This window comes from Hyperolius riggenbachi, chromosome 5 (genome assembly GCF_040937935.1).
Source record: "Hyperolius riggenbachi isolate aHypRig1 chromosome 5, aHypRig1.pri, whole genome shotgun sequence".
Classification (NCBI taxonomy): domain Eukaryota; kingdom Metazoa; phylum Chordata; class Amphibia; order Anura; family Hyperoliidae; genus Hyperolius; species Hyperolius riggenbachi.
Genome location: NC_090650.1, coordinates 178,004,145 through 178,031,447, shown reverse-complemented (window position 1 = coordinate 178,031,447; position 27,303 = coordinate 178,004,145). Strand labels below are relative to the sequence as shown.

Here is a 27,303-nt window from a genome sequence, read left to right as displayed (position 1 = left end):
AGCATTGCCAAAGCAAAACAAAACAAAACATTAACATGGGGGGGGGGGGGATTGTGGGAATAAGGTAAGGATAAAGGGGATTGGGGTATATAGTCCATAGGTGTGTGGAGGATGTAAGGGACAGCATGGGGGACTGGGATATACAGTCCATAGGGGGGTATTGGGGGGAATACAGTCCATGTGGTATCATGTTCCTCTCAGTTGGTGGCAGGCTGTGACATATCGGGCAGCTATTTGCACGGTTGTTTCCTCCTCCCCCAGTAGGATGTAGAGTTTCCTCTCCTCATCTGTGGAGGTAAAATCCTGGATGTGGGCGGAGAGTCTCTGGAAGTGGGCGGTCCTCACAGGTGCATATTTGCTGCAGTGTAGTAGGAAGTGGGCCTCATCCTCCAAGACCTCCTGGTCGCATTGTCTGCACAATCTCTCCTCCCGGGGCTTCCATGGCTGTCTGTGCCGCCCTGTCTCTATCTCCAGGCTGTGGGCACTCAGACGGTACAAACTCAAGACCTGTCTGTCTTTGTGGTGATGTAGCCTCCCCAGATATGGAGCCATTGTGTACTCCCTCTGTAGTGATTGATAGACAGCGAGTTTCTTGGAATTCTTTATGTCACTTCTCCATTCCTCTATGTATCGTTCCTTGCAGCTTTCTATAGTCTGTTTTATTTGGGCTTTTGTCAGCCTGTGTTGGTGGCCTTGGCTGGGCTGGCTGCTGAAGCTTTGCTTGAGAGCGCGTGGTATGGTCTCGCCCCCCTGGCTCAGTGAGGCTTTATGGTGGTAAGTGCTGGGGTTGCTGCTCTGTATATGCGCCCAGTATGAGAGTGCCCTATGCTGGATAGTAAGCCATAGTGGGAACCTGCCTAGCTCTGCCCGGCAAGCTGAGTTTGAAGTGCTTCGATGGACTTGGAGGAGATACTTGCAGAACTCTAGATGGAAGATTTCTGTTGGGCTGGAGTCCCATTTTGATTGGTCAGGGTAGGTGACCGGGCCCCATACCTCACTGCTATAGAGCAGGATTGGGGTGATGATGCTGTCGAATATCTTTGCCCACACTCTCACTGGTGGATTTAGGTGGTAAAGCTGTCTTCTGATGGCATAAAATGTTCTGCAGGCTTTGTCTTTCAGGGCCTGTACTGCTGGTTTAAAGCTTCCTGATTGGTTGATCTCCAGCCCCAGGTAGGTGTAGCTGTTAGTGGACACCAGTGGGGAGCCATTTAATATAAATAAGGAGGTGGGGGTTTTATTTCCATTCTTCCTCTGGAACACCATCACTTTAGTCTTCTTTAGGTTGATGGGCAGTGCCCATGTGGTACAGAAAGTCTCCAATACTGACAGGCTGTCCTGTAGTCCTTTCTCTGTTGTGGAGAGCAGCACAAGGTCATCTGCATACAGCAGGAACTTCACCTCACGGTCATGCAGGAGGAGGCCTGGAGCTGGGGAGGATTCCAGGGCTACAGCCAGTTGGTTAATGTATATGTTAAAGAGTGTTGGGCTCAGACTGCAGCCCTGCCTGACTCCTCGACCCTGCTTGAAGAACGCACTTCTCTTCCCATCTACTTTCACACTGCATTGGTTCCCAGTATATGAACTCTTGATGGCATCATAGGTTTTTCCTCCTATTCCACTCTCTAGGAGTTTTAGGAAAAGGCCTGGGTGCCACACTGAATCAAACGCCTTCTTAAAATCAACAAAGCAAGCGTGTATTTTGCCACGTGAGCTGTGGACATGGGTCTTGATGAGGCTGTGCAGTGTGTAGATGTGGTCGGTTGTGCGGTGGTTTGGCATGAACCCTGCTTGGCTTTTGCTGAGTACGTCCTGCTGTGTGAGGAAGGAGAGGATCCTCTTATTGATGATGCTGTTAAACAGTTTCCCCAGTGTGCTGCTGACACAGATTCCTCTGTAGTTTGCTGGATCATATCTGTCTCCATTCTTGTAGATGGGTGTTATGAGGCCTTCACTCCAGGCCTGAGGAAAGGAGCCCGCCCTCAGGATAAGGTTGAATAGTCTTGCGAGTGCCTCATGTATTTCCTGGGGGCTGTATTTGATCATCTCTGGCAGGATGCCATCGGTACCGCTAGCCTTCTTACATTTTATCAGCTTTGTTCTTTCTCTTATTTCCTGCACCGTGATTGGTGTATCCAGAGGGTTTTGAAAGTCCTTGATTGTCTCCTCCATGTCCTTCAGTTTTGCGGCTATTTTGTTTCTGCTCCAGGGTTTGGTCATTTTCTGGGATGTCTTTGTAGAGGTTCCTGAAGTAGTGGAGCCAGATGTGGCCATTTTGGATATGAAGAGGGCTTTTTTTAGGCTTTGCACCGATATGGTTCCAGGTCTCCCAGAAAATGAGTTGTCTTGGAGGGAGTCCTCCAGCTGTTGGAGATTGTGGGAGATGTGGCTCTGTTTTTTCTGCCTGAGGGTGTCTTTGTATTGTCTCTGTAGGTGGTCATGGGTTTCCCTGAGGTCTCGGTTGTTGGGGTCTCTGTGTTTTTGGTTAGAGGCTGCCCTTAGCGAATTACGTAGAGCCTTGCATTCACTGTCAAACCATTTTTGGGACTGTTTATTTGTGGATCTCTTGAAGTTGGTCTGCTTGAGGCCTGCTTGTACTGCCATGGTATGTAGGATGTTACTGAAGTTCTTCACTGCATGGCTGACACCTTGTTGGTTTGGTTCATATGGGTTGTTATAAAAGTTTGTCAGCAATTCTTGGATTTTGGCAGTTTTGGTCATGTTGGTGTATTCGGTGGCAGACTGTTTGGGCCATTTGAGGGGTGGTGGCAGCTTGTAGAGACCGGTCTGATGAGGCTGCTGTGTGGTTGGTTTGTCGGTGGATTTCAGGTACAGCAGGATTTGGCTGTGGTCTGACAGGTGTGTTTCAGGGGTGACTATGAGGGCATTGATGTTTATGGGATCTGTGTCTGTGACAGCATAATCTACCACACTGCTGCCTACGTGTGAGTTCATAGTGAATCTCCCAAGAGAGTCACCCCTGGTTCGCCCATTCATTATGTATAGGCCGAGGCTCCGACACAGGTTCAACAGGGCTTTCCCGCTTTTGTTTACTGTCTTGTCATAGCTGTTTCTTGCTGTCTGCATTGGTTCCTGGTAGTAGCTCTCTCCTCCAAGTATGTATGTGTTTCCCTCAGAGGTCAGATAGTCCTTCTCTGTGCCTGTTCTCGAATTAAGGTCTCCATAGATGAGTACTCTGCCCTGAGACTGGAAGTGGCTGGCTTCTCTTTGTAGGACCTCATAAATATCAGGTTTGTAGTAAGGGGACTCTGTTGGGGGGATATATGCTGCACACAGGTACATGTCAGACTGAGAGGTGAGGATGGAGCTGTTTATTTTGATCCAGATGTGGCTGTCTCCTCGTTTGATAGCTTTAATGTGCTCTGTAAGCTCCTCCTTGTACCAGATTAGTATGCCTCCTGAACGACGACCCTGTTTAACTTTCTTGTTTTTCTGTGAAGATACAGAGAATTCCCTGTATCCCATGGGTGCAAGAGATTCATCCTCTGCCCGGGTCCATGTCTCCAGGAGGATTTGAATATCAATGTTTTCAAGTCTCTTTTTAAAGTTTGGATCATTTGTTTTGCATCCAAAAGCTGAGGCATTCAGCCCTTGAATGTTCCAGCTACTGATAATGAGTGATGTCATTTTGGGTCTGTATACCTTGTAATTAGCAGGGATTGTCATAGGACTCAATATTTTCAGGATGTCGCATCAGTATACTATATAAAGTGCTACACAAAGTCCTGATTTCCGCCGTGTTTCTGTCTTCCCTTGTTCCGTGTTGCCATTGTGGGTCAGGCGGTTTCCTCCGCATTTGTTGTGGTTGTGGGGACTCTCTTTGGTAACGCTTTATTGGAGTTTGCCATCTGTGTGTTGGATTAGGTCTTTCTTGATGTGTCCGAGGTCTATTAAGTACCATGTCCTTAAACTCCTTTGCAAGGAGGCTGACTCCTTGTTTGCTAAGGTGCTTGTTGTTGTACAGATGGCGGTGAGCTGAGATTGTAGGGTGCTGTGCCAGTTGTATGCCTGGTGAGGATCTGAGATTGGAGGTCAGCTTTGCATTGATTTGTTGGATTGTCTGGTGAGAGATTTCTTTTCTTGGGAGCAGGGAAGAGAGGATAATCTTTGTATTGGGGAATTTCAGCTGTGCCCTTTTTGCAATTTGTGACAGTTTGTCTGTGATGGTTTCTTGGTCTATGGTGTTTTGTTTAATGTCATTGGTCCCGGTGTGCAGGATGAGATGTTTTGGGTCAGTGAAATGGGGCTCATTAATGACCCCTGCTACTTGTTCAATAGTTGAGCAGGTGATTTTAATGACATTCTTCCCTGGAAAGAGTCTCTTTATGTCCAGGTATGTCCCATTATAGTCTATAATCAGCACAATGTCAGGACTGTGAGGTCTATAGGAGCCATTTGCTTGGTGTTTAGGCTTAAGCTCTGGAGTGTTGGGTGGGGCAGTCTTGGCAGCATTTGGGGAGGGGTCTGGCTGGCAGTGGCTGGGCTCTGGGGTGTTGGGTGGGCATATGTTGGTAGCATTTGGGGAGGGGTCCAGCTGGCTGTGGTGGTCTTTGGTGTTTACTGTATCTTGTGTGTGGTGTACAGTGCAGTCCTTGCAGGACTTGTGGGAACCCTTGTACATTTTGTTGTCACCTCTTCTTTTGGCTGATTTAATATCTGTATTTTCCGGATCTCCTCCTTAAGCTGTGAGTTCTCCTCCTGCAGTTGTTGAAGAGATGCTTTGATATCACACAGAGCTTCAGTGTGCTAAGATTTCAGCCTGGCTAGTTCTTCTCTCAGTTGGTCATTTGCATTTTTCACACCTTGGCTTCTTTGATATTGTTCTCTGAAAAGGGTGAAGTCTATCTCTAGATTAGACAAACAATCTCTGAGGGTCTCCAGGGAGGGGTGTGATTGTGAATCTCTGGGGGGCAGTTTTTCTCCCTGTTTTGTAGTTTGATCCTCACATTTTTGTGTAGCAGGGTTATTTATGGTTTTATAGTTTTCTGCTTTCTCTCTGATATGGGGAAAATCGCTTCTCAAATTCCTCCAGTCTGCATTTAGCACCTTGGATCAAGATGGTTCCACTGTTATAAACACTGATGGTTAATGCTGTCTGCTGGGGGGAGTCCTCATCCTGAGTTCTGATTTGCCTGCCTGTGTCCCCATCCTGGTTGATGTCCACAATTGTAATATCTTTGTAGTGTTTACATATTGCCTTGTGCCATGCGAAGATATGTTCTGTATATAATATTAAATTAGTTATGCTCCCTAGTTTGTTATAATCTGCACATAGAGTTTCTGTATTGTCTTTCAGGATCGATCTCTTAATTGCCTTCCTTTGATCTTTGTTTGTTCCTTGTGGATATGTTATCTTTAGGATTCCTGACCTCCTGTTGGCTCTGCCTTCTGTCTCTGAGGCTTCAGTCTTGTCTATGCTGCTTTGCCTTTGCCTTTCCATTATCACATACTTTTCTTATTTTATATCTTTGTCTTTCTATTATAATGTATTGACAAGTTTATGCAGTTTATGCAGCTGTATGGCAGAAAGCCCTTACCTTGGAGAGGGCTTGTGTTCTGTTCCTCTGGATTTCTGTTATTTCTCTGAGGGCAGGGCAGGGGTCTGTTCAGCAGTCTGCTTGTTGTTACTCCATAAGCTTGTTTCTTTTATTTTGTCTGGATGTCCTTGTTTAAAATTGTTTAGTCCATATCTTTAGTTTTTCATTCTGTCCGTATGTCTGTTCCTTGCTTTTGTGATGCCCTTCAATTTGCTCATTACAAGGTATAAGTTGTATAGAATCAGGAGCTCATCGTCAGTGCTGCTTACTTACACACACACAAAAAACAAAAACACTCCACAGCCCACAGCCACCCACCCAGTGCTGTGTTGCCCAGTGTCCACTATAATTGTGTGTCACATTAGACACTATCAGAGTACTACTCTAGTACCTCTGTTATCACTGTATTGTATTTGATTTATTGCATATATCTGTGTCTCATACTACACAGCCCACTGACACCCAGAACTGTGTCCACTATAATTGTGTGTCACATTAGACACAAACCGTGTAGTACTCCAATGATTTATTTAGCACTATATTATGTTTGAACTATTGCATATCTCTGTGTCTCATACTACACAGCTCACTGACACTTAGACCTATGCCTGCTACTGCTATTGTTGTTGCCACATTCAGTTGCAGGCACAGTACTCCAAATAAAAAAAAAAGACGGGCAGAAGCAGGCCACCCCGCAAGTGTCCTCAGGGTTGTGCTGCTTGTGAATTCCTGCAGCCCTGGAAGAATGCACAGTGTTCAGAGGGCATGTACCATCAAAACCCAAAATGCAGAGGAATTAGTTGACTGGCTTACACAGCACACCCCATCTTCTACAGCTGCCGCATGGAACCTCCTTGAAGCACCATCCTGTTTCTGCTCTGATTCGGGCACCTTACAACAAGTTAACACCACTCGCCCGGCAGCCCAAACCACCACCACTAGCACCACATCCGCTCCACTTGATATGTCAGAGTAGTTATTCACATATCAGTGTGATGAATTTAGTGATGCACAACCATTATTGGCAGAAGATGGTGATAAGGATGCCACACCACGTGATATGTCTCAGTCAGGTGTCTGTACACATGTGGACGTAAGGTGTGAGGATGATGATGTCCTACCCATTGGTGGTGGATAGTTGGAGGTGTCTGAGAAAAGTGAAGCAGTCAGTGATGCTCGGATACCCCCCGATCACGGATTCGACTGTTTGGCCGTGATTGACAAAAAAAATCCGGAAACGGCGTGATTGATTTCAGGATTTCAGCCGGACACACAAATTCGACTGGGATGTTTCCCGTGAATGAGGCAATCACGTCTAAACATGGCCGTGTTCACGGAATAGCATTTAAGCTGCTATTAAAGCCCCCATACATGCTACAATCCCCCAAATTGCATGGATTCTAAAGGTGATAAGGGGCTACAACTTAAGCAAAAAAAAATACCAAAAAGAACTATTGGTTTTTGAGAAAATGGATTTTAAAGTAAAATCAACACTTTAAATGGGGCTATTAATTGGTAATAACTGGTTTTAAACAGGGAAATACACTTTAATCAATCACAAAGATGATGGCGAGTACCAATGGCACCTGTCGGTGGTTTTACCACTGGAGGAGGATGAGTGTGCAATGCCACAAAAACACCAAGATGTTTTTGTAAAGGTTTTTTTTATTTGTTTTTTGTTATTGTTGTATCAATAGCAATGACATGGCAGCAAATTTCTCCGATAAATCAGCCCTTTCTAACTTGTTTTGGAAAGGCAGGCATTGTTAAAAAAAATAAATTGCAGCAGCTACTTCATGTCCCCTGTGGCCGGCAGCAGGGACCAGGAACTCACCTTCCACCCAAGCCTGGTTGATTTTCAGGAAGGTGAGTTTGTCCACAGAGGCATTGGTCAGCTGAGAGCACTTCTCTGTGACCATGCCACCAGCCGCACTGAAGCATCTCTCGGAGAGGACTTCCAGGGCGTACTGGGCAAGTTCCCTTCAGATGTCCAGTCTCTTGACCCAGTACTCCATGGGGCTGTCGGTGTCAAGCCCACTGAATGACCCCATGTAGTCAGACACCATGCTTGTCAGTCGCTGCTGGTGCTGGTTGGAGGAGGATGCTGTGTCTGGCACCTCTGCTCTGGGCAGCTGCACTGCATGCAGGCTCTTGCTTTGGCTGAGCACGTCTCCAGGGAGACGGCTGCTGCTGGTGGCGGCCGCAGGCACCTGTTGCTGCGTTGGCAGAACAGCAACAGTGGAGTTGGAAGGCTAGGGGAATGCTTCCAAGAGTCTGTGCACAAGGGTCTCCTGCAACTCCCTTGTGAGTTGCTCAGTGATGGATAGCGTCATAAACTCCCCCAGCTTCCCTTTCAGACGCGGGTCCAGCATCAAGGTGATCCAGATGTCCTCCCTTTCACATATCTGGATCACCTGCGGGTCCCTGCGAAGGCAGTGCAACATGTGCGCAGCCATGGGGAACAGGTGGGCATTGGCAACAACCTCTTCGTCCCTGAGGACATGCTCATCGTCCTCTTCCTGCAGAGTGTCCTCCACCTCAGTCCGCCACCCACGTACAATGCCAGCGGCCCTCTGCATCTCCCACCAAGCATTCAGATTAAAGACCTCCAATTCCTCCTCCTCCATTATCTCGAAGTCCTCCTCCTCTCCTCCTCCTGTGATGTGGCTTGAGCTGCCTGCTCCTGACCTGGCTGCCCCAGGGCTGCCTCCCCCTCTTCTATTAGATCAGACATTGCCCTGTCCAGCAGGCAAACCAAGGGCACCCACTCACAAACGGATGGCTGCTTCCGGCTCACTATCTTGGTTCCCTGCAGGAAGGGAGTCAGGACCAGGCACACTTGCTGCATCTGTGTCCACTGAACTGCAGTGATAATCACTTGCAGTTGCTGGTTCTCTTCACTACATATGTACTTGGTAAGAGCAGTCCTGTGCTGCAATAGCCACTCCAACATCGCCAAAGTTGAGTTCCAGCGAGTTGGGACATCAATAATTAGGTGGTGTGATGGCAGGTCCAGGCTCTGCTGCAGGTGGACCAATTTTGCAGAGGGAGCAGCAGAAATGGCGCACAGCGTTCTGGACATCATCCAGCACATTGCCCATCCCGTGGTAGGTGCGCAGGAAGCGCTGTACCACTAAATTAAGCACATGGGCCAAGCAGGGGATGTGCTGGAGGTTTCCCTGCTGCACTGCGGCCACCAGGTTGGCCACATACCCCACTTCCAGGACTCTGTGGGTCAGCAACCTCCGATCCTGCAGCCTGAGGGTGCCCAGGATGTTGGTGGCTGTAAGTTTTTTCATCCCCAGTCTGACGAGTTTCAGTAGCGCTTGGCAGTGCCGAGGCTTGGCAATGCTTGCTGCTGAGGCGAGCTTGCTTGCGGGGTGTGGAGGGACTGGGATCAGAGGAGCCTGCTGCATCCCCCCTGATCCCACGTGGTGGCACCACCAACTGGGCTGCTGTGCTCTTGTCCTCCCCCCTCCACCAATGTCACCCAGTGCATCGAAAAGGACAGGTAGTGGCTGGTCCTAAATCGGCTACTCCATGAGTCCATGGTGATGTGGACCCGCTCGCCCCAGGGCGTAGTTGAGCGAACGGGCCACGTTTTCCACCGCAAACTTGTGGAGTGCCAAGATGACTGTCAAAGTAAATGGGCTTGGGATTTGCAATTCTGGGATGCCAAACTGGAGCAGCGTGCGAAGATCGCTCCCCTCCTGCACCAGGGAGTAGGGAAGGAGCTGTGATGCCATGTCTCGGGCCAGCAAGCCATTTAATTTCCTGCTTTGCCTGTGACCAGGAGGCAGAGGCTTGGTCAGACCCTGAAAGGTGTCGCTTAGCAGGGTCTACTAAAAGAAAAAGAAATGGCCCTGCAAAAACCGCACCACAAAATGTTGAAATACAAAACAGCCTTTATTAAACCATATCAATGATAAAACCAATTAAAAGGACTATTGCACAATGTGATAATGCCCTCAAAATACACTATGAGTACTGCTGCAAACATGAATGAACACATGCTAAAACATGATAATATAGCTGAATAAATCGGTAGCAACCAGGTAAAGTGATGAAAGAGTGAAGGATATGCTAAACTTGTGGTAGTGGAGTGGCCCCAGAAAAAAAAAAGGAGGCACACGGTCACTCACAAAACATGACTGTGAATAAAAGTGTGAACAGCATGAGAAGCCCAGTGTAAAGACCACAAATTAGTGGAGGTAGTGGCAGCGTGGGCCGCCCAGTGTGAAGGACAAAAGTAGTGCACACCGGAGTGTGGACAGACCTGGAAACCAAGTGAAATAGTGAGGAAGATGGGTGAAGGAGGCGCTTACCGAGATGGAGCTGAGCAGCGGGGCGGGCGTGCAAGGAGCCGTCGCGATTCGCCGCAACGAGCGGCATCATGATGCCCGGAAGAAGCCGCTCGTTGCGGCGAATCGCGACGGCTCCTTGCACGCCCGCCCCGCTGCTCAGCTCCATCTCGGTAAGCGCCTCCTTCACCCATCTTCCTCACTATTTCACTTGGTTTCCAGGTCTGTCCACACTCCGGTGTGCACTACTTTTGTCCTTCACACTGGGCGGCCCACGCTGCCACTACCTCCACTAATTTGTGGTCTTTACACTGGGCTTCTCATGCTGTTCACACTTTTATTCACAGTCATGTTTTGTGAGTGACCGTGTGCCTCCTTTTTTTTTTTCTGGGGCCACTCCACTACCACATGTTCAGCATATCCTTCACTCTTTCATCACTTTACCTGGTTGCTACCGATTTATTCAGCTATATTATCATGTTTTAGCATGTGTTCATTCATGTTTGCAGCAGTACTCATAGTGTATTTTGAGGGCATTATCACATTGTGCAATAGTCCTTTTAATTGGTTTTATCATTGATATGGTTTAATAAAGGCTGTTTTGTATTTCAACATTTTGTGGTGCGGTTTTTGCAGGGCCATTTCTTTTTCTTTTAGTAGTTATTTGCAACATTGTTTGGCCTTTCTGCACACATCTCAGAGATTACTGTTTTACCTGTTCAGCCTTTTTATTACATTATTATTGATGGTGCTTGTCCGCCCTGCTTTGTTTGAGCTTAGCAGGGTCTGACGCCGATATGCCGCAGGGGAAACGGGAGGCCAATGACGAGGACTGGCTGCCAGCCTCAACGTCTGTGTCCTGAGTAGCTGAGGGAGCACTGGAGGTCGAATAGCGATTGCGTGCTATTGCTGCTGCGGCGGGGGATTTACTACACTGAGGAAGGGATGATGCTGCTGCAGTAGTGGGTCTCCTGCTCTGACCATCCCCTTTCTGGTCCTTCAGCCTCTTAAATTCTGCATAGTCATTGTGGTGGGTGCTCTTTAGGTGGGCCTGGAGGAAGGAGGTTGCGCCCACGGCTCATTTTTTTTACTGCAGCAGTTAAAGAATGCATATGTTTTGTCCTGGATTGACACTGTGAAGAAAATCTAGATTGGGGATGTAAATAGCCCAGTGCCCCGACCCCTAGGGCACGCAGAGGGTTCAGCTGCTGTACCTGTGGTTAGTGGTTGTGTGGTGGTGGTGCTGGTTGAAGCAGCGGCCTGTCTTCCGTGCCCACTGCTGGACCTGCCCCTGCCTGATATCTGGCAAGACAATTGCCTACTATCCTCCTCCGAGCTGTCTTCTGCGGCCTCAGGCACATACAGGCAGTCCCGATCATCATCATTAATGAACTCTTCTCCTGACCCCATCACCACCTCTTCCTCCCCAACTTCCCCAGACTCCTCTTCGTCCTCACTTGGGATGCTGGCCAGGGCCCAAGCTCCTCCTTCACATCAGGCCCCATCATCTCAACGGCAGCCATCAATACTCGCCCAGATGCCGGACTGAGGGACACAACGCTCTTATCTGGGGAGGGCTGTTGTTCACTGGCTGGTGGGGTGGATGTCACAAGCGTGGGGCGTTGGCTGCTGCTGACACTGCTGGGAGTGCTGCTCACAGCGGAGGTCTGTGAGAAACTCATGATGGGCTGCTCCTCCGTCATCATGTCCATCAGGGCTTGTTTCCACTGTTGCGACGCGATTTCGGCCGCATTCCGACGCTTGTAAAAACGCATGCGGATGCGTTTCCACATGCGTTTTTACCCGCGATTTCGCATGGCAGGGTGCCATGCGAAATTAACCATGAAACTGCCAGGGATAAATAAAATTGAAAAAGGTGCGAAATCGCGGGTAAAAACGCATGTAACAAACGCATGCGTTTTTACTATTAAATACATTAGCGGCGATTCGCACGGATTCCCGACGCAGGCGAAATCGTTGGCTCTTTTGTGCGTTTTTTTCACGCTGAAAAAAACGCACCTCAACAACGCTACAGTGGAAACAGGCCCATCCACTTGCATTACATGTGCGGATCTGCATGCGTTGGACGCATGCAGATTCGCGATAGTGGGAACGAGCCCTTAATGTCTGTGAGTCAAGCTCTTGAATGACCACACTGCATCGAGGCAAGGTGCTGAAAATGTGTGACACCATGTTGGCAGACTCGGCTCAGGCTGTGATGCGGATAGATGCCTCTCTGCTGCACCCCCTACATCTGAGCACCCTCTCCCTGGCCGTAGAGCAGTCCCAGAAGTCGTGGAGGCAATGGCATTCCCTCTCCTGCCACACCCACGACCCCTGCCAGACATGTTGTATACTATGCACAAGATTTCAAGGTGGAGAAAGTGTGCTGCTTTTTACAGTCAATACGTGTGTGGGCCTGGGGACAGACGGAATATAACGGGGCTTTTATTGATTTTTTTTTTTTTTTTTCAGAAAAGAAGAAAAAAAAATTACGAATGCGCAGACGACGCAAATACTGCATACAGTAATTGAACACGAAAATCACTGGACAGCGCCGCGGTTTGACTGCACTATGCGCAAAGTAACTGGCTGCATGCTACTAGCACAGTACAATGTCACTGACTAAACTTAGTGACTGACCAGTGGCAGTGACTGCAACTAACTGAAGTTGATCACTGGCCATGAGCTGAGTACAAGTGTCAGATGCAGTAAAATATAGAGCACAACAATTAGTGAACAGCGGTCTGCCTGCAGTGCACTAATAGAACAGTACAATGTCACTGACTAAACTTAGTGACTGCACAACAGTGGCAGTGACTGTCTGCAACTAACTGAAGTTGATCACTGGCTGGCTTAGTATATTGTAATAGAGCAGTGGGATCAGTGTGAAGTTGAACCTGCCTGCACTAAGCACTGCAATCAGTACACTGTCACTGACACGGACTACAGCTAACTGAAGTTAATCACTTACTGGCTAGCTAAATAAAAGGATATACAGTCACTAGTAGAGCAGTAGAATCAGTGAACCTGGCTGCCTGCACTAAGCACAGCAATCAGTATTCAATACATTCTCTCACTGAACTACACTGACTACAACTAACGTAAGTAATCACTCACTGGCTAGCTAAATACAAGTATACAGTCAGTAATAGAGCAGTAGTAGATAGAATCAGTGAACCCAACTGACTGCCTGCACTGCAATAAGCACAACAACAATCACTACACTCTCTCTCTGAACTACACTGACTACAATTAGCTTTAGTAATCACTCACTGGCTAGCTAGCTAGCTGAATACAAGTATATACTACAGTATAAGAGCAATGTTAGGAGTAAAAACGCTATGTTTTGGACAAAAAATGTGCTTTCGGAAGCAACAAATGGCCTGGAGATGATCCTCTCAGTGCCACAGTCTAGCAAGGACGGAGCTTTTTAACCACAAGGTTGTTTATTTTTTGCATCTGAGCAACTTTCACCTCCCATTCATTTGCCAATAACTTTATCACTACTCATCACAATGAATTGATCTATATCTTGTTTTTTTCCGCCACCAATTAGGCTTTCTTTGGGTGATACATTTTGCTAAGAATTAATTTATTCTAAATCCATTTTAACAGGAATATTAAGAAAGAAAACGAAAACAAATCATTTCTCAGTTTTTGGCCATTATAGCTAGAAATTAATACATGCTACTGTAATGTAAACCCATGTATTTTATTTGCCCATTTGTCCCGCTTATTATACCATTTAAATTATGTCCATATCACAATGTATGGCGCTGATATTTTATTTGGAAATAAAGGTGCTTTTTTTTAAATTTGCATCCATCACTATTCACAAGCCAATAATTTAAAAAATTATGTTGATATACTCCTTTGACATGCTTGTTTAAATAGTTCAGACCCTTAGGTAACTATTTATGATGTTTGTTTTTTTGTTGCAATTTTTGTTTTTTGTTTTTTTATTAAAAAATTTATTTGGGTAATTTGTGGTGTGGGAGCTAAACAGCTAATTTTAAATTGAAAATAATGCATTTGTTTAATAAAAAATAGATGTGGGTGTAGTTTTACTATTTGGCCACAAGATGGCCACAGTCAAAAAGTCCTGGAAACGTTCAATCACGCTTCCAGGACGCATTAGGAGGACGGGTAACTTTTTGTGACTCAGAAAAACAGCAGCCTCTGATAAGAGGCTGTCGGGTTTTTCTGCGGGGGGGGGCTTCGATCAATGAATGGGATCTATAATCCCTTTCGGCAGGAGCACATGTGGCCCGTGGGAGAGCGCACAGCCTATCTGGACGAAAATGTTCGTCCAGATAGGCTTAAGTGGTTAAGATGGCTACCGCTTTACATACTGGAGGGGAGGGCATAGCCTCCCATCCTATGATTGGTTGCTAGGGCCTGGCTGGGGGGCCTCTGATTTGGCCCAGAGACATCATTTCCGCCCAATCACAACCTATCTAATCACGGCTTTTTACTGCGATCACGAGCGTGATTACGGCCTGAATATTTGTAATCACGGCTGCCTCGTGGCCAATTTCCGTGATCCAGAATCGATCACGGCGTCGAATAGTGAAAAAAATGCTCGTGAATCACGGCTATTCCGTGATCACAGAAAATATCTGCCCATCACTGGAAGATGATGATGATGATGATGATGTGTCCATGGATGTCAGGTGGGTGCCTTCAAGAAGAGATGAAGAACAGAGGGACAGTTCAGATGGGGAGACAGGGAGGAGGAGACAAGTTGTTGTAAGTAGCATGGGGAGCTCGTCGCAAGGAGCTAGTGGCACTGTCAGACAGCATGAATCGGCATCTGAGGTCACCCAGCCAACACGCCCTTCAACGCCTGCTGTTGGCACCACCAGAATGCCTTCATTCCAAATGTGGCATTTTTTGTGTGTCTGCCTCTGATAGCAGCAATGCCATCAGCAAACTGACAAAAGAATCTGAGTCGTGGGAAGTCCAACACCCGCCTAGGGACAACTGTTTTGTGAAGGCACTTGATCGCAAAACACAAACACTAATGGGATGCACACGTGAATAAAAGCAGCACACAAACTCAAAACCATCCTCCTTCTCCTGGCCTAGCAGCATCTTCAGCCATGTCAACCTCTGCTTTCATTGCCCCCTCTCAACCACCCTCCACTCCGCTGTCTCTCACCTTGAGCAGTTCCTGCTAATCATCTGCCCCCAGCAGTAAGCCTTCTGTCAAGGACATTTGGAGCGGAAGAAGCAAATGGGGTTGAATCACTATAACTATAGTTACCTTTACTGCACGCTTAGCCTGCCTTATCAGAGTTAATGCACCTTATCAGAGTTAGCATGCCGTATCAGAATAGCATAGCGAGCGCTACAAACTTATGCCTGCTAATTAGCAATGATGAAAGCTCCACTCGTCCTGCCCTGAGCCCCTGCGGGTCCAATCACTTTAAAGGACATTTCCCTGCATTTTGATTGGCCCAATAGGCTGCCTTTCACTTGAGAGGAAACTTGACAGGCAGCTTATTGGGCCAATCTTAGTGCGGGGAAAATGTCCTTTAAAGTGATTGGACCCACGGGCTCAGGGCAGGACGAGTGGAGCTCTCGTCATTGCCAATTAGCAGGAAAAAAGTTTGTAGTGCTCGCTATGCTATTCTGAAAAGGCACGTTAACTCTAATAAGGCATGTTAACTCTGATAAAGCACGCTAAGCGTGTATTAAGAGGAGCTATAGTCCTAGTGAATCAACCGCAATGTCTCCGAGCCATGCAGCAAATTAGAATAACACAATCAGTTAATAAGCAGAGATGTGAACAGCCCCATAGAATTGTATTGGCAGTGAGTTGACATGCAGAATTATTCTGCAATGAAACTGATACTGTGCTAGCCCTTAGGCTGGATTCACACTTTTCTGCGTGAGTTTTTCCTGTATGAATTTGTGGACCATGCTGCATTGCTGCCAGTTATGCATGTGAAAAACCCATTCAAGTGTGAACTAGTTCATTGATTAACATTGGTTCTCCATTTTCCTATGTAGAAAACCAGACAATTATTAATGTGAACTGCAATGGATACTGGACATGGACTTTAATACTAAACCTGCATGCAACAAGTTAGACTAGCACATTCTGTTAAAATGCAGTACTGTGAACAGGTACATAAAACTGTTTGGTGCATGAGTTATCATTCAGAATTATTCTACAATGCAACGGAGCACTGTGAACTAGCCCTAGGCTGGATTCATAGTGGTGTGTTGCGTAACACACATTGAAATGTGTGTGAACTACAATGGAGACTGGATATAAAAATTAAAGGGGAACTGAAGAGAGAGGTATATGGAGGCTGTCATGCTTATTTCCTTTTAATCAATACCAGTTGCCTGGCAGCCCTGCTGGTCTATTTCTCTGCAGTAGTATCTGAATACAACCAGAAACAAGCATGCAACTAGTCTTGTCATATCTGACTTTAAAGTCTGAACCACTGAAACACCTGATCTGCTGTATGCTTGTTCAGGGACTATGGCTAATAGTATTAGAGGCAGAGGATCAGCAGGGCTGCCAGGCAACTGGTATTGCTTAAAAGGAAATAAACATGACAGCCTCCATACACCTCTCTTCAGTTCCCCTTTAATTCAAAGCTTGCATTCAGCGAGATAGAATAAATCCGTTAAAATGTATGTAGAGATGTGAACAGCCTTATAGAACTATATGGGCAGTGTTAACATGCAGAATTATTCTGCAATGCAACGGATGCACTGTAAATTAGCCCTTAGCCATAGACTCAGAGCAAGCATGCAGATCTGGTGCTCTTACTGAAGTCTGACTGGATTAGGCACATGCTCATTTCAGGTTTGTGATTCAGACACTATTGCAACCAAAGAGATCAGCAGGGCTTCTAGGCAACTGGTATTGTTAAAAAAGGAAATATATATGGCAGCCACCCATATCCCGCTGTTCAGGTGTGCTTTAAACCCTTACAGAGTAGACTGAAATTCAATTTATTTTCAACAAGTACCGTTTGTAATTTTTAATAGGTATAATTGACTACATGATTGAGCAAGCTGGCCCCCCATCCAAAGAATTGGCTGCTGCTAAAGAACTGCAGGAGATCTTAAGAGATGGAGATGACGTAGTAGTCATTGGCATTTTTACTGGAACGCAAGATCAACGATTTCAGCTCTATCAAGATGCAGGTACAATTTAAACATGTTGTGTAATGTATAGTTGCGGTCCACAGTGGAATCTTAGGGACACTGCCATATATTAGAGTATCATATTTCTGTATGTGAAAGAATTGTTTGACCTTCTATGCATTTTAAATTTTCTCCCCACAGCCTGTAAATTTTAGTGGAACTTTATGGTCTAATAGGACTTTTTAAAGGGCTTACGAGGCCAAATCCTCCCAAAAAGTGAAGTACCTGCATCATGTTTGAATGCACGGAGGACGTCATCCGCGCCCTCTGTGCAGTTCCAGTGGGTCCCCACAGTGCAATTGCTCCTCCGGGTCGCTCCCAACCCCACAGCCCGGGTCGGGCTCTCCTGCCTCTTGTAATATGGCCACCGGAGCTGGCCGCGGCGGCGCAGTCCGCATAGACGCGAGTGCGGCTGCGCAGCTGTAGGGTCTTCCCCCCCCCCGATCCACACACAGGAGACAGCCTGCAGCATGGATTAGGGGGGGGGGCCTAGAGCTGTGCAGCTGCGGCCAGCTCCGGCGGCCATATTACAAGAGGCAGGAGAGCCCGACCCGGGCTGTGGGGTAGGGAGCAACCCGGGGGGGGGCGATTGCACTGTGGGGACCCGGCGGAACTGCACAGAGGGCGCGGATGGCGTCCTCCGTACATTCTAACATGATGCAGATACTTAACTTTTTGGGGGGAATTGGCCTCGTAAGTCCTTTAAGGGGATGAGCATGTCTTTCACATGTGTTGTGTATATACATGTCGTCAGTTAGGAAACCATGACATGTCGTCAGTTAGGAAACCATGAGGTAGGTCACTCGTTTCAAGTTACAAAATTACTTTTATTACAAGATGCATACATTCTGTACCATTTTTGGAGCATTTTGGCTTCAATGGAGGGTATAGGAAAAGTGCAAAACGTATGAAAAAGCGCTTACAGCAGCGGTTTTATGAGTGTGGTTTTTTTTTTTGGGTCAGTGTCAATTTAAATGTGAAGTATTTCTGGGTCAGCCTGCACTTCCTGTTTGTTTAGAAGGACAAGGGGGCGTAGCCACGACAGGGTTCCGGGTGGACGTGTGAACCTTGAGCTCCTGCTTCAGCTCATACAAAGCAGAGAACTGCAGTGCCTGATCCGCACAAAAGTGATCCAACATGTCAGAGGAGATGGAGACAAAGAACTTGAAAAGAGAAAACCGCTACAGCCTAAGAAGTTAACAGACTTTTTCACAGAGAAGTCTGTGTGAGTGCACCACAGATCCCAAGATGGTGCCGGGGGGGGAGGGGGCAGACGCATGGCATGGACAGCGGCGATAAGAGAGGGATCGCAGATCCCAACACTGCTTACCCAGTCCAGGCGAACTCTTCAAGTGGGACCTCCGCAATCCTAGAACAGGCAAGTCTTTCTTCCTCTGCCAGCCCTGCATGGCAACGCCAGCGCATAGATTCCTCCATAACAGCAGAGGCTTAAGAATTTACCATACTAGAAGAAAAATGCACTCAAAACAGGTGAAATTTTAATAGCAAAAAATGTGCTTCACTGTTAATCATACGAACAAAAACCAGAAAAATACAGGTATTGTTGCATACATATCACAATACGTTAGGTCTAATAAGAGATTGCAACCGCATCGGGGCCCTTGGGCCAGGGGGGCCCCCGAAGGGCCCTCCTTCAACTACAGTGTTAGCTCTCTATTGGTCTTGTGCTCATAATAATCACTTCTATAGATGCTTTGAATTGTGGTAATCATTAACAAGCAGTTTCCCATCCCCTTCTTGTACCTCTGACACTGTAGTAATCCTTGTCAGGTTTTGGTGCGCCATATCAATTTTGTATAGAGTGCTTAGGGGGCCCCATTGTAAAACTTGCATCGGGGCCCACAGCTCCTTAGCTACGCCACTGCTCACTCCCATCTAGTGCAAAGTAAAAGCACATATATCACCCCACAACATACACATTAATGTTGACATAAATAGGCCATTCTCATCCTAAAAAAATCAAGGCAGTCTATAGCATAATAAAGGACCTCATAACTTCAAGGTGGAAAAACCAACATGTCCATAGGACGAATTATAAAACTGCACAGCAATCAAATGTATGCAGTTCCTAAAACGGAATGAGAGAGGCCACTGCATAGGAGGATTTTAAAGTGCGTGGGAATGCACTCAAAGGAATGACAGTCCGTTGCATCAGTAAATCGTTGGCGAAAGGTGGCCACTAATGATCCAATTTTACCAAATCTTTGTAGTATAAGGGTAAATTGAGTAAATATATTGAATGGATAATATATGCAGTTCCCTTGTATTACATAGGAATGGTAAGATTGGATGAAAAAGATTGGACCGTTAGTGGCCACCTTAAGGCCTTAGCATGTAAGAAAAAAACACCATACGACCTGATCCAGTAGTATGTCTCCCGGGTGACAGTTTCCACGTGCAACTCAGCTCAGCTACTTAGCAGGACTATTAAGACATACAGTCCAACTGCATTATTCATCAAATTCACCTGTGTTGGTTGTGGCTGAAGCAATGCTTTATTTGACAGAGTTCCTTTGGAGCAATCCTCAACACTCTATCACTTTCCATCCAGCAAAGTAAACTCCGTGCTGCCATGTTCAAGCATAGCTGGACCCCGGAAATGGCCATGTCGCATAGTCACCGCGGTATCTTTAATGCATTTCCTCCCTACCAACTTGGGACTTCCTCAGAACATGCTGCTTAATAACACCATCATGTGTTGCATCTCTTTTATACTCATGGATATGCAGTCATCCACACGCTGCCATACTGATCCTTCTTTAGCTCCATCTAGTGGATCTTTTAATACATTTTTCTTATCCACAGATCTAGCACTATCTTGTGAGCAAAATATTAATTACCCCATTATGACTCAGCATAGCACAATGCAATATTGCTGCACTCCTTCTAATTCTTCTCAATGTAGCATATGTCCAGAATTTAAGCGAAAAAGGAGACCGGTAGGGCAGACAGAGATGAGAAACCACCATCATTTGGAAAAATCACAAAAAAAGCTTCAAATTCATGTCTGAGTTTAAGCCTGCCGGGCCCAGAACATTCAGTGCATAAATCCAATAACTTTCTTTTTTAGTTAATTGTGTATCCAAATCAAAATGTCTCAAATCCGGTGTCAGTCTATATATGCCTCTGCATCTCAGCCCGGCAGGATCAGACCCACAAAACTTCTCAAAATGTTTAGACACTGGAGTGGGTTTCATTTTCCTTTCCTCCTTAGTTTTTTCATATCCAGAATACTCCACACATGTTCTTGTATGCGCACTTTTAAAGCTCTAGTAGTTTTTCCTACATAGTGCTTCAGACAGGGGCATGTGAGCTGTTATATTACATACTCACTATGTCTGCTTTTTTTTTGTGTTAGGACTAAAAAAAACTCTGTTTTGTAACTACACCTTCCCCATTTTTCTAAATACCTTTAGGATTTTTCTTTTTTTGTTTTGTTTTAATTGTTTATCCTCATGTCCTGATCCGGATGTATTACCACGAGATTCCTCAGACGATGAGGCCCAACTTACTCTTCTGCGTCTACTGCGACTTCTACCCCTCTGTTTATCCTTGTAATTAATGAATACCTCTACTGTTTTGAAATCCTGTACATCCCTTTGAAATTTCTTCTGCTTATTAGTTTTTTTTAAAGATTATTTTATTTTGAATTTTAACAAGGGAGAAGATATATAACATCCATATACATTATGATATAGGAACAGTGAAGTAAGTACAGGTAATATGCATTTGTTGAACTTACAACATGAAGGCTTATATAAAAATGCATGGCGGCAAGCCAGCTCCGCCCCTAATGAAAAGAAGAAGCAAGTGAGGGGTGTTGTAAGACCAAAAAAGATAGTATAGGGCGATTGTGGTATATCATAATTACTAAAGATATAAGGTTAACGGTAGCCTCAATGGACTGGAGAGATCATTGATACATGTCTGATATAAGAGACAGGGCCCAATTGGGATCATTCACCCGTCGCTAATAATAATTAAACCAGTCCATTTAATGGCACTGAGTGTTAAAAAGCAAACCCACATCAATATTTAGTAGAGATAAAGCGCTTAGAGACATACCTTTCATGAGGATGTATAGTACCTTATAAGGAGGATAGTTCAGATTACTTAAGTGTATTCCTGCAGTGGCAGGGTATAGGAGAGCAAAAGAGGGGAAAAAATAGATAGAGAGGAGACATACAGTACATATGAAGAAGAAGGAAAATGGGGAGAAAAAGAGATAGTAGTAAAGACCATCCGCTTCACGGCTCATGTCCACAATGACGCCCATGAAGTGCATCTGCAATGCAATGGGTTTTTAGATAGTTGAACATCCTTTGGGGGTAATATTTATAGAGAATATCTGTTTTTATGACAGAGAGGATTTATATTCTTCTGATTCCACAAAAATATGCCAATGAATCCATGTTTTAGAGTATTGTTCATCTCTGCCATGAAGGGCATGAGTCATGGATTCCATTCGATCAATATATTGTATTTCTGCGAACCATTCTGCAATCGATGGGGTAGTTTGTGATTTCCAGTGTCTAGGGATTAGCATACGAGCCGCTTGGATTAAGTGTTTAGTAAGAGATTTCTTGTATATCTTTAGAGATCGGTGAGTATTAAGTAGATAGTAGGAGGGGGTCATCATGAGGGTCTCCATCAGTGAGAATTTTAATATAATGTTGTACTTTGGTCCAAAATGGTTTGATATTGGGACACTCCCATAAAATATGCAAAAGAGTACCATTGTCTCTTTTACACCTCCAGCATTGGGGGTCGGCGTCTGGATATATCTGAGTCTAACAGGTGTTAAGTACCATTTTGTAAGTAGTTTATAATTGGATTCCTGTATACGGGCTGAGATTGAAGTTTTCTGAGATAAGGACATCATTTTTGACCATTGGTCATCAGTAAATTGGCGTTGTAGATCTGTTTCCCACTTTTGTCTTAATGTGTTGGACCAAGTCAAATCAGAAATGAGGAGTTGGTAGATATCTGAAAGTGTCCCCATGGTGGGGCCCCTACCCATACAAAGGCTTTCAAACGGAGACAGATCCCTAGACAGCTGTTCCCTTGTGCCCATCGATTGCAGAAAGTGCTGCAATTGTATTAGGCTCCATGTATCTAGAAAAGGGTTATCCAGTTTATTTTTGAGGATATCTAGTGATATCCAAGTGCCTTTTCGAATTAGATCATGGCATCTAAGCAGGGTATTCATCCTCCAGCAAACATAGCTTCGTGGGTGGCAGCCGGGCAAAAAGCTCGGATTATCTAAAATGGGGATTAAGGGAGAAGGCCAGGGGGATATATTGTGAATATGTCTAAATTTGTTGAGGGTTGCAAAAGTAGATTGTATCGAAATATATCTGCTTTGTAACTTGTTTGATGACCAAGTGTAAGAGGATAAGTCCTCTCCCATCAAGTCCTCCTCCAGTGAGACCCAGCGTTTGTTTTTGGCGTTCCTATGCCAGTCCACCACTCGAGTGAGTGCTGCAGCAGCATGGTATTTTCTAAAATCTGGTGTCGCGAGACCCCCCTGGATCTTAGAAAGGGTTAATGTTGTAAATTTGATTCTAGGGGGCCTTATGTTCCAAATGAATCTGGTAAAAGTTGTTTTAAGGTCTCTGAAGTGTTCTAGGGGAGGAGTGATGGGGAGGGCTTAATAGAGGTACAATATTTTTGGCAGGGTATTCATTTTTAGGATATTAACCCGTCCTAGCCATAAGAATTGTGGTTTATTCCATCTCTGTAAATCTGATTTAATTTTATGTATAAGTGATGGAAAGTTTAGTTTATATAGTAGAGATAAAGAAGATGGAATATAGACACCCAAGTAGTGAATAGCTTGAGGAGTCCATTTAAATGTATAGTTTTGACATAGCAGAAGATAGTGCTGCTGTGAAATACGAATATTCATAGCTTGGCATTTATCTGCATTGATTTTGAAATTTGAAAGTTGTGTGAATCTGTTGAATTCTTTTAGTAGATTCGGGAGGGATATGTGAGGTGCTGAAAGAAAAAATAAAAGGTCGTCCGCGTAGGCCGCCACCTTGTGCTCTGATTGTGCTGGGGACAACCCCTTGATGTCCAGGTTCTTTCGAATCGTACATAAGGGTTCAAGGGTGAGGGCGAAGATTAGTGGTGCCAGAGGGCATCCCTGGCGGGTGCTGTTTGAGATAGCAAAGGATTCTGAGACAACCCCATTCGCCTTCACCTTGGCATTAGGCTGAGAGTATAGAGACAAGATCCAAGTTAGCATATGTGGACCGAGTCCTAAATGTTTTCATGTGCATTCCATAAATTCCCAGTCAACTCTATCAAAGGCTTTTTCAGCATCTGTTGATAGGAAGAGAGTTGGAGTGTTAGATCTGGTAGCCCAATCAAGTAGGTCTATGGAACGAATGGTGTTGTCCCGAGCCTCTCTAGTGGGGATGAAGCCAGCTTGATTTGGATGCACTATGTCACCTATAATTGGTGCTAGGCAGTTGGCAATAATTTTGGCAAAAAGTTTTAGATCTACATTTAATAAGGATATGAGGCGGTAGTTAGAGCACAAGATGGCGTCCTTCCCTGCTTTTGGGATGACTGTGATGTGAGCTGAGAGCATATCTCGTGGCAGTTGTGTTGGGGTTGATTCTGTGGCCATAAGAGAATTTAGGGCTTTAAGGAGGTATGGACAAAGGTTATTACCAAAAGTTTTATAATACTCCAGAGGGAGTCCGTCAAGGCCCGGAGCTTTGCCTGTCTGTGATTCTTTTAGTGCTTGCCTGAGTTCTACCTCTGATATAGGGACTTCTAGGTCTTCAATAATGGTTTCAGAGAGAGATGTAAGGCCTGAATCCTTCAAATAGTCTATTATGAGTGAGGTCTTTGTGGACTTGTTGTCTTTGCTATCTTTGGGGTTTAGATTGTATAGCGTTGAGTAGTAGTCACGAAAGACACGTGTTATGGATTCAGCTCTGAGTTTCATTTTGCCACGTTTGTCTTGTATCTTAGAGATATGTGTAGAGGAATACTGTTCTTTCAGAGGCCTAGCCAACAACCTGCTGCATTTGTTACTATACTCATAGAAATTTCGCTTGCATTTTAATGCTATAAGTTTTTCTCTCCGAAATAGCATTTGCCTTAGCTTTTCTCTCTTACTTTGCAGGGTAATTAGATCTGTCTGCGAAAGAGAAGACTTGTGTTTGGATTCCATTTGCCGGATTGTTTGTAGGCAGTCTTCAATGACAGCATTCCTCTGTTTATTTAGTATGCTAGAAATTTGTATGATCTTTCCTCTTAAGACACATTTATGAACCTCCCATAAGGAAAATGGGTTGATGTCATTGGTGTCATTTAATTGGAAATAATCCAAAATTGCTGCTTGGATAGTTTGTTTATGTTCAGGGGATTGCAGAAGGGAGATGTTAAGTCTCCATTGTTTTGGAGTACAGTGTTTTGGTCTTAGTCCAATTTCAAGGGTGACTGGGGAGTGGTCCGAAAGAGTCATTGGGTCAATATCAGTTTTCAGGGGTTCAGATAATAGATTTTGAGACAAGAAAAGATAGTCAATGCGTGTGTAGTTACCGTGCAAATTTTAGAAGTAGGTATAGTCTCTGGAGGAGGGATTCTGAATTCTCCAGATGTCTAATAGTTGTCTAGATGCTAAGGAGGTTTTGGTGGCCTTAATTGCTCTACTGGAGAGGGATAGCCGGCAAGGAGGGTTAAGCACAGTGGCTGGAGAGATTGGATAATTACTTTTTTATAAATCTTCTTCCGTTAGCAGGAGTGATTATATAGCTCTAGTGTCTGGCACCATGTAGATCAGTAGTATTTACATTAGTAATAACGTGGCAGTCAGATCGATCAATGTCTGAAGACATATTAAGCTAAGCATTAGAAGAAGAACTAGGCAAATAAAAATAAAATAACAGATTCAAACAATACACAACATGTGACAAGTGGAGAGTAGGGGATTCATATAAATCAGATAGTCTTTCCATATCGCTTATATATCTGACTAAGTGCTAACCAAAAAGGTGAAGTATCTGAAGTCCATTGTGGGGAGTAGATAATATAATATCATCAGAAGTGACAGTTCCCTTTAAAATGTAAGCAAAGTGCTTTCTTCCACCTCAGCGGTATCTGTATAGAAATGTTTTGTGCCTTAAAAAAGGGGGCGTACAGGATGAATCTTTCAGGGTGAAAAAATAACATATTTTTATGATATGTGTGAGAACAAAAATAGTCCCGTATGCATTAGTATGCAAAAGTTGCAAAATGTGCGATAAAACTTGTAAGCAAATGTTCTGTGAAGTCTGCAAGTGGAACATACTCAAGAGGCCTCACGAGTTTCTTGGGAGTCTCGCCGAGGACGCTGGGGTCCCTTGAGAAAAATTTGGTCTGGGTCCCACTCCGGTAGATCAACCGAGTCTATGCTTAGTGTTGAGCAGGATTCGAAGAGGTCAGCCGGCGCGCGTAGAATGGCTGACTTCGGGCCTATCTTGGCGTATAGATGAAAGGGGAAGCCCCAGTGATAGATGGCGCCTGCTTCGCAGAGCTTTTGAAGTAGCGGTCAAGAGCGCGGCGTTGGGCGAGGGTTGTTGGAGCTAAGTCCTGGTATAAGGTGATAGAGGCTCCATCAAAGTCTACCGCGCCAGTCCTCCTTGCGGCCGCCATGATGGCTTCTTTGACGTCAAAGTGATGAACCCGGCATATCACATCTCGTGGAGGGGCGTTGTTCTTTGGAATTGCTTGTAGAGCCCTGTGCACCCTATCCAGCCGGATCGGAGATGAGGGAGTGTGCCCCAGGAGCTTCTCGAATATCTCTATGACAGTGTCCGCCAGGTCTTCAGCGTGCGTGGCCTCAGGTAGGCCGCGAAGCCTAATGTTGTTGCGTCTATTGCGATTCTGTTGGTCCTCTAGCTGCACTCTGAGCATAGTAGTGAGCGAGGCTTGCTTAGACGAGGCTTCTTTGAGAAGATTTAGTTCTTGTTGAAGTTCCTCAATGTTCTTCTCTGTGTGCGTCACACGGGTGGATAGGCCTGTAATGTCTTCCCGAAGTGCTGATATCTAGGAGCGCGTGGTAGCGAGTATGAGGTCCGTCTGATGGGAGATATCCTGCCTCGTGGGTAGGTCTTTAAGAAAAGCCCATAGGTCTTCAAGATTCTTATTCATGTTGTCTTGTGCGCAAGGTCTGTCCGCCGTTCCTGGCTGAGAGGCCTGGTCCGCCATCTTGTCTGCTTGTCTCGTCACAGGTCAGGAGAAGAATTTCATGACCGATGGCGTACCAGGAGCTGGGGCTTGGTTAGTTTTGTTTGCCTTTCTTGGTGCCTTCGGAGCGGTAGTCTCCGTGGAGGTTTTTGGGCTGTTTTGCTTCTCCATAACCCACTAAATTGTGTGCTTTGCTCGGAGCTCAGGAAGGCTGCGTCCTCACGGAACCATAGTCAGCTCCGCCCCCCCTGCTTATTAGTTTTAACCTTTTTATTTTCTAAGTCCAATCTTTTCTGCATTCTGCCATTTAAAAAGGCAAATTCTGGATCCTCCCCGTACACATTCAATGCCTGCTCATATGTTTTTAATAATATTTCCATCTCAATGAGTTGTATTGTTCCTCCTCCACCATAATTGTCATAGTGGTGACTCCAGTCTTAATACAGTGTTCTCTCCACACAGGTGTGAACCTATCATTCCTCACATATTCAGCTGGAACAATACGTTCACGTAACCCACTTGGTATGATTTCTTTGTCAGTATACCTTTGCAGAGCCAATTCCTCATGGCATTTAAACAAATTACTCAGAAGTACATTCTCATCGCTGCCTGCCCCTCCCTGAGCTTCTTCAATTTGCTGTTCAGCCTCATCATCATCAGTAAAGGCCCTTTTTAATTCCAACTCCATATCAACCCTGGGCGCATACGCCATGATGCAACACTGACTGTGACAAGCACGCAACCATCACTAAAAGAAAACCAAGTACTACCTGGCTGAAACAGGGATGTGCATATATAAATGCAAAAATGCTCAATATACAAATGTGAGTCAACATAAATGTTGTATGAATGCGGATAAGAGCAAGGAATATGAGATTAGATCGCATATAGATTGCAATAGTGAGTATTTAATATATAAAGTAGTCATACAGATACAGGGTCCTCTATTCATATAGATAGTGAGGTCCCTTTTTCTGTTGAGAGGAAAGACCGGGAGCACAATAGTGTAGTATGGTTAGTACATCCTAACGAATCAATGTTTGAGACCATGTATTACTCACAAG

At 45.3% G+C, this 27,303-nt stretch overlaps 1 protein-coding gene across 1 annotated transcript in view; it reads left to right on the top strand.

Moving 5' to 3' along the window:
• Window positions 1–27,303, top strand: part of PDIA4 (protein disulfide isomerase family A member 4) — a 581,813-nt gene that overhangs the window by 218,407 nt on the left and 336,103 nt on the right. Inside the window, exon 6 of the mRNA XM_068236444.1 lies at window positions 16,874–17,032. Coding sequence (XP_068092545.1) covers window positions 16,874–17,032 — 159 coding nt within the window. The remainder of the gene's footprint in view (window positions 1–16,873; window positions 17,033–27,303) is intronic.